Raw genomic sequence first — 12,197 nt, forward strand, 5'->3', positions numbered from 1 at the left:
GCGTATGTTACTGTTGGCATAATAGGCACAACCAGATTCACTCTGAATACATTGCAGTGTGAAAATCAACAACCGTAGAAAACAGAATAATTAATGAATGGTCAAATTTATGGAGGACGGAGCAGTAATGTGTGACGTGTGCCCTGACATCCAGAGGATGACATCATCGACGTTGTGAACAGGCACGTTGTTAAGTAACGAGAGGGGGAGACAGACTCGAGTGGAGAACGGCCGCTCGCTCGTGCCGCTGGAGCTTCTCAGGGACTATCAACAGGGAGTGCAACCGACGACAGAGCTAAGAGCTGGGGGAATGAGAGTCGCCAGAATCCGCTCCCATCCTCCTCTGCCCAGGCCCCTATCCGACTGACAACCATCAGAACAGAATCTCCACCGAACCAGCTCTCATACGAACCCAATATCGGGTGAGTGGCGGGTCGGGGAACCGGAGAAACCGAGGGGGAAAAGGGGCCTGATTCGGCCGAATCAGAGTCTCGTAGTCACGGCTTAACAGGAGAGGGGGAGGGGGCGAGTAGTAAGGATGGCTATCTACACAGGCTAGTCCAGTACATACATGGGTGCGGTTATAAGTAAGAAACAAAATGTGGCGAAGTGCGATAACATTTACAGCTTCCTTCAATTTCGAGCATATTACTGGTGCAGTAACGTTACGTATCACGGTTTGGTTAACGTAAATCTACTAGCTTACTCTTAGTAGCTAACAGTTAACTAACGTCAGTGCCTGCGGTTGGTATTTTTACTAACGTTACTTAAAGCGTCTGCAAATTAAATTCACGGGTAAAATATCATTGTTAGCTGTTCGCAGATTTGTATTATGTATAATTTATTTTAATATTGTAGCAAATATTTTGCCCTTGTAACGTTAATCACAACTGAGTTGCTTCTCATCAAATTGAAACCAGTAAACAGACATGTAGCTGCCATTACCGTTAAACAAAAACAAAATGATTCGCCTACAATTGAGGAAGTTGGGGTTATTTTGATGCTTGCAGTTTGTGTCGAGTCTGTAACACACGAGTTAACTGTAGAGTGACAGCTGCATGAGTATGAGAGGCGTAGCACTGCTCTGTTTTTCATGTGATTGTGAAATCCTCTGGCTTTGGGTCTTGACATTTTTTTTTATTGCTGTACACAGGACTTATTTTGCTACGTCCATGTAGGGATACTTTCTACGTATCAAGGAATTTAAAACTATTTCACACTTGGGATTTAGGGGATCACGATGATACATATAAATAATTTAATCAAAGTATAACACCTTCTCAGGACACCCCCACCTCCACAACTACCTCTACCACTCTTCTAACCAGCAGGTATGTGCTGCAGCATCTTAACCAATCCACTGTCCCGCAGAAGATTACTACCATAATAGCACATGATACTTATCCCAGTGCAATGTGATGGGCTAATTCCACTTGCTTCACACACAGGCCATCTTTGGAAACATTAAATAACGCTTTCCAGTTGCTACTCATTGTACATGTTATCTGTTTTTGCAGTAACTTGCAAAGACACATACTGTGTAAAAGTTTAAAATGAACACATATATTCAAAGGATAACCATATGGACACAGTCTTCAACATGCAGTGAACCAGTGTGCGATTTAAAACTGTGTTGTCACTGATCCTGTACCAAGTAATTAATCAATGGCACTTACTGTGTAGCCTTGTGATTAATGTGGGTCTGTGGCTGCAGCACATGAGACACCCTTTTGGTATAATGAAACCTAACCCTTTATTAACCCAAATCCATCTGCCTCCATCACCTCTACTATGGCAGGTTCTCCTCCCATCAGCCACGGTTGACAAGGAGGTCTGGGGCCTGCATCTTATGTGTAGTATGTTGGGTCAGTTGACGTTTTCACTTGAAATGGGGACAGTACAGTGCAAGTGGTTTTGAGTTTGAATCATTTAACAAGGCTCAGATGATCCAAAATGATAGTATGTCAGCTATCATCACCGTTTTAAGTAGTTTTGGAACAGGATTGGTGTCCGCAACTCTTTTTGTCCCACTTACAAAGTAACCTCTGGGATCATTTACTGTGCGATCCAGGGAGATCTGGATGGAGCACTGACTGTACAGCACTAGTCCTGCAGAATTGATGACTCTTCAGCTTGCTTGAGTTGGCAAGCCCATGAAACTGAGGTTGTCTGAGAATGCTTTGTCGTGCAATTTCTGAGTTGTCATGAGACAATTTCATGTTTTCTATAGGGCATGTGTGGATTAAGGCCACTCTTCATGGTGCACCACAGGAATCAGTAAAGCTGATACGGTCTATTTCATGTATTGCCTTGTTGAATTGTGGTTAGGGCAGATGACATGAACTCATTTGAAAGCTCAGAGCCTGACTGGAAGTGTGTTTTTTGAAGTTGCAGCAGTGCTACATTTGGAACGAGGGTCCACAGTTGCTATGAAGGGCACAGTTTGTTTACATAGTGTTCCCAGATTGGTGGTGAGGAAGCAAATCTCTTGGATAAATTAATGCCCTGCACAGATACATTCTCTGCAGCACTTTGCTTTCTGAAGTTTATTGCACAGAATTGTCTGAGGGCCATGACACAGATAAAGCCAGCCAGCGCTCCTCGGCTGCTCATGCCTTCCCTCCCTTGGCAGTGTCGGCACAGAACAGTGGAGAGCTTAGTCTTGCTTTCGCAGTGGCTGCACAATGTGGCGTGGTAGAGGGAGTACTAAATAAATGATGATCTTGGTCCAGCATCACGTGCAGTTCAGCCCAGAAAATGCACTTCATTTCCTTATGTGTGCCAAATCTTAGTACTCATGCAGCAGTTGATACTGCTCCACTTCTTGTCCAAATGGCAACTGGCGTTTCTGTCTAGCCCTCATTTTGCTGTATTTCTTTCTCCTCCCTTCCCTGCTTTTGCTGATCTCACTGAATCCCCCCCCCCTCCTCTCCCAACCACCCTACAAATCTAATCGTGTGTTGCTGGAGGCCAGACAGCTGTTTGCTGATCAACTAGCTCTGCTCAGGCTATGTTCTCACACAAACTCTCACATGCTCAGGTCGGTGTGTCTAGGATTGACGATCATCATGTGAGAAGCTGACTGACTCCTGTGGATACCCTCCCTTGTTCTACCACTTGGTCAGAGTGGAGGAAATACACCAATGTGATGTTCAGTTCAGATGCACAGTAGCTCATCCTATAATTTTTCAGTGTTGGTGGTGAGAGAGACACAGACAAGGTGGCCTGGTGTTACATGTCCTTTACAGTCTTCTAATCATCTCTGTGTTATCTATTGATGACAGTGACGACTCGCAACCATGGAGCTGAGAGTGGGGAACAAGTACCGGCTCGGGCGAAAGATAGGGAGTGGTTCCTTTGGAGACATTTACCTTGGTAAGTGGAAACGGACGCTGTTTTGTTTTTCAGTTGCATGCCTAACCCAACTTTCCATGTGTCTCACAGTCTCTCTTTTCATTCCGTACCATTAATTTCCCCCCCCCTCATCTGGGCGCTGAACCTGATTTTTCCTTCACATTCATCCATCATTTGCCTGGTAGTGGTGCGATTGCCATGGCTCTTACAGTTGTGGTTGTATTTTTGTGTCTCTCTTCAGGTGCCAACATTGCCACTGGTGAGGAAGTAGCCATCAAGCTGGAATGTGTGAAGACCAAACATCCACAGCTGCACATTGAAAGCAAGTTCTACAAGATGATGCAAGGAGGAGGTAAGGAGTGAATACAGCTTTGACACGCTTGGCAAGATTTTTCAACACATTCTTTATCAAATGTTCTGTCTCTGGCAATATTATAGATACAGATGCCCCAGTAAACCTGCTGGCAAGATGTACAATGAATTATTTTAAACAAAATATGAATGACTTTCAGTAATTTTCAAATTGTTATGATAGAAAACTACAGAGATGAGTAAACGCATTTCCAGGAATTGCTTTTTTTGTTTAAGTGTAAAAACATTACAATCATCATAGTAGGTGTGCCAGTGAAAACAAGTTGAACAGACTTCATGCTGACTGTGTTGATGTGTGTATTCTAGTGGGTATTCCATCGATAAAATGGTGTGGTGCCGAGGGAGACTACAACGTGATGGTAATGGAGCTGCTTGGTCCCAGTCTGGAGGACCTTTTCAACTTTTGCTCCCGGAAGTTCAGCCTAAAGACCGTCCTGCTATTGGCAGACCAAATGGTACAAATCAAACCCTCATGTTCAAATTGAGACAGTTTCCAAGTCTCCTCAGATAAGATGTCACTATGTGAAATAGATCTGTTTACAAATAGATTTCATAGAAAGAATATTTATGATCCCACTAGGTCATATGCATGACCTACTTGACTTTAATTTGTTTGTGCACGCTCTATATATAAACATTGCACATGATTCCCCCAAGGCTTCTTTAAAGATTATAGATGTTTTGGTCTTCACTACTCTTGTGCACTCAGTGTACTTTGTAATTCTGGCCTCTTCTTAGACTGTGCTGGCCTAGATATTTCATTTCATAGACGGCTCTCTCAAGCACAACTCATCTCACCTTTTGTTCTAACTGTAGCCAAGTTGCTGTGTCAGTCCTCTATATAGATGTTTGACTCTCGACTTACAGCCGGGAGTTATCACCTTTCTGTGTCCTGTCTTCATATATCTTGTCGTCCTCCCTTGTTCTCCTTTACGCCTTTAGTTTTGTCTAGATATTGATGTTTTGAGTGCACCTACTACAGCTCAGTGACTAAAGCTTTACTTTGTACCAAAGTATTTTATGTTGTGTGCTGCAGAGCCTGACAGTGTCACCACTCTTTGTCTCACCTGTCCTCTTTTAGATAAGTCGCATCGAGTACATCCACTCCAAGAATTTCATCCATCGGGATGTGAAGCCTGACAACTTCCTAATGGGCCTTGGCAAGAAGGGTAACCTGGTGTACATCATTGACTTTGGCCTGGCCAAAAAGTACCGTGATGCCCGCACACACCAGCACATCCCTTACAGGGAGAACAAGAACCTGACTGGCACAGCTCGCTACGCCTCCATCAACACACATCTTGGAATTGGTAAGGAACACTCAGAGTATACACACAAACCTGACATACTTACTGTTTTTTGATTAAGGCTATTGTGTATAAGTCTCAAGAACCAGTGCCAGATTAGTTATTTGTAAGGCAGAGTATTGGTTAGACTCTCAAAAAGCAGCACTGCTCCAGGCAGTTCTGTTATAGCCCCACAATGTTTTCTAGAAAGACTCTATTATAGTTGAAGTGATTGATGTATTTTTACATTCTATATATTACTGCTATGGTAGGGAGGTTCAAGCATTTGAAAGTGTGGATAATCCTGACTAAAGCAGACAGAAATGCAGCAAAGTAAATTGTGTTCAGTCCAGTCCAGAGCTTTTACATGTCAGGCCCATCTTGCCTCTTTTCCCTATAAAACTGTCAATAATAAATGTAATATTTTCAATCCATTTGAACTATTTGCTGTCTCACGGTTACCTGGTGTCCATGGAGTGTGTGGAGTATTCATAGTGTGGTCCTAAACAATAGGCAGCATTAGTAGGGATTTAGACCGAAAACAACTGAGTTTAATTAATGCAGGGTGCTAGGTTGGTGGGGGCATGTTGCTTAATGTAGCAACGTTAAATATGACCCAAGAAGTCCGGTTTAGTAACAGATCTGTGAATGTGAGGGCTTATCAGATGCCAACACACTGTAAAATGGTTTATAAAGACAGCTTTTTAAAACTCTGGAAAGTTACCACCATGGCAACTGTTTTATCTATTGTCATGCCAGTTGAGAGGTAAGCAGTAGCAATACTTACAAACATGCTTTACAAATGAATCCACCAGGAATATGCACTAGCATGTGTATGATAGGCCAACCCAGTGCCTTGCCAGATGACACCATGTTGTGTTGCAGAAAAAGTTGAGCCTGGTTCAACTTTTTTCTGGATGACCCTGCGTTTTGACTTTTCATTCAAATGAATGATAGGCGTGAACACGGCCTTAGTCCTCTGGTTTACGAAAATTCTGTGTAATCCTGCCTCCAAATACCATGTAAAGTGTGATTCATCAGAGCTGGCTTATGATTTCATCTCCTGTTTATGACACTCATGCTTTGCCTGGAGGTGTAATACACTTCATTGTATGCTGGATTTTCCAGATTGTCATAAGTTGTCTTGGGAATCTTTTTTTTAATCAGTCACATCCCTTTTCACTGCGCCCTTGTGTCTGTGTCAGAACGTAATAATGGTCTTGAGTTCTTACTGGGGCCTAACATTTTTCAGCCAGGAAACTACCAATTCTAGCTCTGCATTCCATAAACTGATGTTCATCGTTGACACCCTGCCTCTCCTCCCCTTGTCCCCCTGTTTCATTTTGGATGCTCCTCCTATCTGTATCAGTCTCTTTGTTTATACCCACCTTATCAGATCACACAGAGGCTGTGAGGGGAGAGGGCTCATGAGAGAAAAAGGAAATGCCGCTTGGGATGGAAAATGTCATTTTAGTGTAATGAGCTCAAATACATTCTGCAGAGCACTTTTTATGACTAACCACTAGCTGAACAGTTGCAGCCCCAATAGGTTATATATCTCTGATGTATTCTGGTTAGATGTAATTGACTTATATATGGACTGGAGGGACAAACGTAAATAGAGGTGTACCGATATGGAATTTCAGGGCTGATAACAATAGACGATAATTATTTGTTTGTTGTGGCCGATATGATACAATAAACAATAATATTAATCAGACAATAAAGGCTAAAATGTGAAGAGGACAATAAAGGCTATATATTTTCAATGTGAAACTTACCAATCAGTATTGGCGGTTAGTGTATGTTGTGATTTCCTTACCTCACTTCCACTTTGTAAAGCATATATAAACACATGGTTCAGGAAGTCATTTTATTGCCTCTAAAGAAAAGGAAGAACCACACTTTCAAGTGTTGTCTGATTAACCTGCTTCACAGGTTTCTCAGTAAGAAGAACCTCATGAATACCTTATTTTGTTGGTTATCATGTCAGGGAAATCAGCAACATGCTAAAAGATTACCTCACATTATATTACCATTTATCCTCCACACATACTGTATGTATCTGTAACAGACCCGCAGATACTCAGTAAAATAGATAAGCAGCCCTGCACACTATGACCCAACCAGTTACCTCCATCTTTCTCTCAGTTTTCCAACTGAAGTTGTGGTGAAAATTAGTTGTTTGGCTGAGTTGTGACGTATTCCCAACTTGAAGATCACTACTATGTAACATTGCTTCAAAGCGCAGGACCTTTTGTCCTAAGAGATGTCATCTTTAATTTCTTGACTGCATGCGCTAACTTTTATTGGCCTATTAGTTGCCTGTAATCAACACAAATGATAAAGTCACAGGTGACTGAAGAAGTCAGAAGTTTCTTATTTCAAAAACTGTAAACAGGTTCTGTGGTAAAAAGTCCTCAGCACTAAGCAGACATCTCTCAGCTTTCTCACTCACTCTAAAATGCACTTTAACTCTCTGTCCACAGAACAGTCAAGACGTGATGACCTGGAGTCTCTCGGCTATGTCCTCATGTACTTCAACCTGGGATCTTTACCCTGGCAGGGCCTCAAGGCTGCTACCAAAAGACAGAAGTATGAACGCATCAGTGAGAAGAAAATGTCCACCCCCATCGAGGTTCTTTGCAAAGGATACCCTTGTAAGTGATGTTGCTATGGATGCCTCTGTGTTTTGGGGTGCACCTGTATTTCTGAAATTACCTGCAGTGATAGTTTTATCAGTATGGAATTGAACACCAACAATGCAAATGTTATCTAATCACAAAAAGGTCATCACTCATTCAATGATTTTGTGTGACGCTTACTGACAGACTTGTTTGCATTTTGATTTGCTCCTCGCATGACTGATTCTCTTGTTGTTTATTCCCCTACAGCTGAGTTCTCCACATACCTGAATTTTTGCCGTTCGCTCCGTTTTGACGACAAGCCAGACTACTCTTACCTACGACAGCTCTTCAGGAATCTTTTCCACCGACAGGGCTTCTCCTATGATTATGTCTTTGACTGGAATATGCTCAAATTTGTGAGTTGACATGAAGTGTTTCTAACTGAAGTAGTTTACTGATGTTTTGGTGCCACTTTACTCTTTCATCACAGCACTCAAAAATCTTGCTTCCAGACAGCTTTCAATACAATATAGTTAATTTAAAGATCTTGTCTATCAGGGTGCCAGTCGGACAGCCGAAGATGGGGATCGAGAGAGGAGGGCGGGAGATGAGAGGGATGAGCGGATTGGTGGAGCCCCCAGGGGATCTGCAACACGGGGCATCCCCCCAGGTCCCAACCCTGGGCCTGCCAACAGAGTCAGGAACGGGCCAGAGCAGGCCATCTCTAACCCTGCCTCACGGGTCCAGCAGTCTGGTAAGTGTTATGCAAAATTGCCAAAGTGTCAAATAGAAGTTGAGTTATAGTAAAATTAGTTCCCCTCTTAAACTTAAAATAATACCATACCGATACTAGAATATTTTCTTCCTGAATATCCAAATAAATTGCGTTCAGTTCTAAATTTTACACATTATTTCAGGGAACACGTCGCCTCGTGCAATTTCTCGCGCAGAGAGGGAGAGGAAGGTGAGCATGCGGCTCCACCGTGGGGCTCCTGCCAACGTATCGTCCTCTGACCTCACAGCCCGTCATGACCAATCCAGAATTTCCACATCACAGGTGAGAAAACAAACACCTCCTTTGGTCAGCCAGGTGACACACACTGTGTTAGTGGGGAAAAAATGGAAATTTGTGAGAATAAATTTGGATTGGCCAATGCAAATGTTATGTTACAACAGAATTATCCACTGGTTTAACATTTTGCATACGGCAGGACATCTAAAAAACTGAAATACTTAAAAGGGGACTCCACCGAGTTTACACACAGTCTGCTTACAGGTGTTGGGAAGTAAGACTGCATATGTGGAAAAAGGTTGTATATAACCTTTTGTGGCTCCAGAGGGAGCTTCATTAAATCTGATAAATTTCCTCAAGTTATGTCAGTTGAGTTGGTGTCAGGTGAGGCTAAAGATCACAAGTCTGAACAAAAAAAATCTGACCATCAAGACAATTTTATAGGAGTGCAGGGCTAAATTGGTGGAGTGCTCATCTAAGTAACTGTGTGTTAATGTTACAAGTGAAAGTCCTTTATTAAAAGATGTTGACTTGCATAAAAGCACAGAAGTATTATCAAACAAATCCACTTAGATTTACTTCAAGTCTCTTCAAGGTGTTCATTTTAAATATCTAGATAGTTTAATCTGTAATAAAGCCACATTTTATTACTGATCATATATTTTGCGTGAAAAATCTGAATCTGCAGAGTAACAAGCTGTCAGAAAAATGTAGTAGAGTAGCATGTACAATGTTTCCCCCTGAAATACACTGAATCTGACTGAATCCCTCTTGGTAGAAGTGGAGTAGAAATGTACATTTATTACATATTTGGTAAATGTAATAACTTTAATAAAATAAATGGAAATACTCAAGTAAAGTACATATACATCATAATTGTAATTCAACACAATACTATAGTAAATGCACTTGGATACTGTTGCAAAAATCTCACCATCTAACAAATAAGTTGATGTGGCAGGAAACCACTAGTTGGCCCTGCTGGTTGTTTCAGGGGAAACAACAAAAAAGGAGATTATTATCTTTGGGAGTTTTACAATTAATGTATTACTTTCTGTCTTGTTTTTCTGTAGGATTGCTCTCTGCTTTAACCCAGTTTGAGAGTTTGATGTGTTTGCACGTTACCTCAAGGCTTAAACACCACAGATTCAGCATCCTTAGCAACAAGTTTGTGATGCGCAGTCAAAGTTGTCAGAACAATATTACTATTGGGCGACCGTCGTTATCATGACAAAATGTGTCCTGGGAACTGTATGGATGTGTGATATTGCTTCTTATAGGGGGATGTGTGTGTGAGTGAGTGACATCTAGACTTCTCGATCCTCCTCTGATTGTATATTCTGGTTCTTTTGCAGGTCAGCGTGCCATTTGAGCACATGGGGAAGTAGAACTGTTTGGCTCTGCATGCACATGAAACTTGACAGGTGAGGTCTAGTTTCACTCACACGCCGACTGCAGAAATACTCTACTCACCAATACATTGCCTTCTCAAATGACTAACAATCCACTTGTTGTTACAGGGCTGCAAGGTATATTCATCGCTCCGGTTTATTTTCCTTCATTTTTACCTTGTCTCATGAAAAGATCATTGCCAATGGACACATGGATCTTTTGGACAGTAAAGGATCCAGGGATGTACATGACTGTATCCAACATCCACTCTTTCATGAACCCTCTTTGCTAAACCCTGGATCACCACCACCTCACTACAAAAAGCAAACGAATGACAGTGCTGCACCATTATTACCCCATGGTTGCTTATAACTGCTCCCCCCCTCCTCCTAAAAACATTCCCACAATAACCCTCTGTCTGACAAATGTGAAGAACTGCATTAAAGAAGCAAAAAGGTATCTGAGGCACACGCATGTTTCTCGTCGAAGCTCAACTTCCTTTTTCATTTAGGCTTAGTAAAGATTTATCTTTCCGTTTTAACACTGCAGAACAACTTTTGAGTGAATGTCGTCTTTTCAGTCTTATATGAGGAAAACCTTTTAATTGGCGCTTGTTATGAGTTTCATTTCTTTGCTTTTTTTGAGAGAGAAATAACAGCTAAAAGATGAAGAAATGGGGAAGAGGTAGGTGAGAGGGTAGTGTACAAAAAGAAAGGTAAGGTTGAAAGGATGAGTAAGTTATGTTTTAGCTGTTTTTTTAGAGTAATGTTTCTGTTGAAGTAACCGTTGGTGCTTGCTTGCCCTTCATCCATGTTGTGATGATTTACTGTCCCTCAAAACTTAGCCACCAAAAACATCCACCACACCCCTTTCTTTGCCTGTCTTGACTTGCGTGTTTTCTCTGGTTTTAATGTAAGTAAGTGGGGTAAGGTGAAGAATGACCATAGATATTGCAAAGACACACTCCAAGTCTTGAGGGAAGCTCCTCAGGAAATTATCAGTGTATTTGACCAGAGACCATAGCTGCCCGTTTTGACTAACAAATAGCGGCTGCAATTTTTATGATAGTTCTTAATGTTACCTTTTTTATTCTTTTTGTTATTGGAGGTCATAGGGGAGTGGGCAGGCTCTGTTAGGGATGGGTCTTAGGGGGATGGGGGCATCCAATGATTTTTTTTTTTTTTTTTTTTTAATGTTTACTTCACTGTAAATATTTTTTATTTCGATGTAAAGCCAAAATGTGGTTATTTGTTTTAAGGTGTAAAGTAGAAAAATGCATACTAATGACATAAATTGGGGTTGGGTTCAGAATTTTAGGTATTTAAAGTACTAAATAGAGGGATGGGCTGCTGTTGCTTTGCCAGCTGGGTCATCCAACATTTTGTGTGTGAGAGAATGTGTGTGATACAGTGAATCCCTGCTAAGAATAAAAGATTCATTTTTAGTTTGTATGCAGATTGTTTTTTCTCTGTTCTGTCTATTTATGTTAAACTAATTTTTATGTCTGAAATAACTTTCTCTCCTTAATGCTCTTATTTTGGATTCCTCTTCTTGTAACTTATTAGAAGTAGCTTGTTTGTAAAGTTTTTTTTTGCCTGTCCCTTTGCTCTTCCCTTCTTATACTTTAAAGACTGTCTGACCACCTCATATAATACACAGGGCTTTCAAAATTCCCTCTGCAAAAATGATATGCTAATAGTTTGATGTCACATTTGGTTTTTAACCTCCAGCAACCTTGATGATGTCATTCAGAAGAAAACATAACTGATTTAAACGCAGGGATGTGTAAATAGTGGTGTACTGTGTGTAATTACCTTTGTACAGGCCACCATGACCCAGTGGCATAGTAACTGTTGTGATGGGGATGGTATAGAAGAGGTTGAGGTGATGGGAATTTCACTTTATGTATTGTGTACTGATATCTTGTACAGTTCTTTAACACACTTTATTTACAACAGTATTTGTGTATATTTTATGAAGTAATAAAAACGAATAACGTTGCTCACACCTTTTTGCTGACCTGGTTATTGCGCATCTTATGCTTCCTGCTGTAGATGATTTGAAGCTGGTGTGTTTGTTTTTAAGTGGAGGTTGTGGACAAAACAGCACACGCAGTGCAGTCTAACCTGTACAAAGTTACATCATGTTCAATGG

At 41.2% G+C, this 12,197-nt stretch overlaps 1 protein-coding gene across 1 annotated transcript; it reads left to right on the top strand.

Moving 5' to 3' along the window:
• Positions 1 to 148: 148 nt before the first annotated feature.
• On the top strand, positions 149 to 12,050 carry LOC122967667 (casein kinase I). Its single transcript, XM_044332432.1, has 11 exons — positions 149 to 422; positions 3,285 to 3,375; positions 3,596 to 3,706; positions 4,033 to 4,181; positions 4,808 to 5,036; positions 7,502 to 7,672; positions 7,907 to 8,055; positions 8,198 to 8,393; positions 8,557 to 8,696; positions 10,007 to 10,075; positions 10,172 to 12,050. The coding sequence occupies exons 2-10, from the start codon at positions 3,300 to 3,302 to the stop codon at positions 10,037 to 10,039; spliced, it is 1,254 nt and encodes a 417-aa protein (XP_044188367.1). The 5' UTR covers positions 149 to 422; positions 3,285 to 3,299; the 3' UTR covers positions 10,040 to 10,075; positions 10,172 to 12,050.
• Positions 12,051 to 12,197: the final 147 nt, after the last annotated feature.

The sequence above is a fragment of the Thunnus albacares genome, chromosome 17 (genome assembly GCF_914725855.1).
Source record: "Thunnus albacares chromosome 17, fThuAlb1.1, whole genome shotgun sequence".
Taxonomy (NCBI): domain Eukaryota; kingdom Metazoa; phylum Chordata; class Actinopteri; order Scombriformes; family Scombridae; genus Thunnus; species Thunnus albacares.

Bases quoted from the DNA above. Each gene is read 5' to 3' on its own strand.
- LOC122967667 (XM_044332432.1), top strand. From the start codon at position 3,300: ATGGAGCTGAGAGTGGGGAACAAGTACCGGCTCGGGCGAAAGATAGGG. The intron at 5,037-7,501 runs GTAAGGAACACT...CTCTGTCCACAG, and splicing joins CAACACACATCTTGGAATTG to AACAGTCAAGACGTGATGAC. The intron at 8,697-10,006 runs GTGAGAAAACAA...GTTCTTTTGCAG, and splicing joins CCAGAATTTCCACATCACAG to GTCAGCGTGCCATTTGAGCA.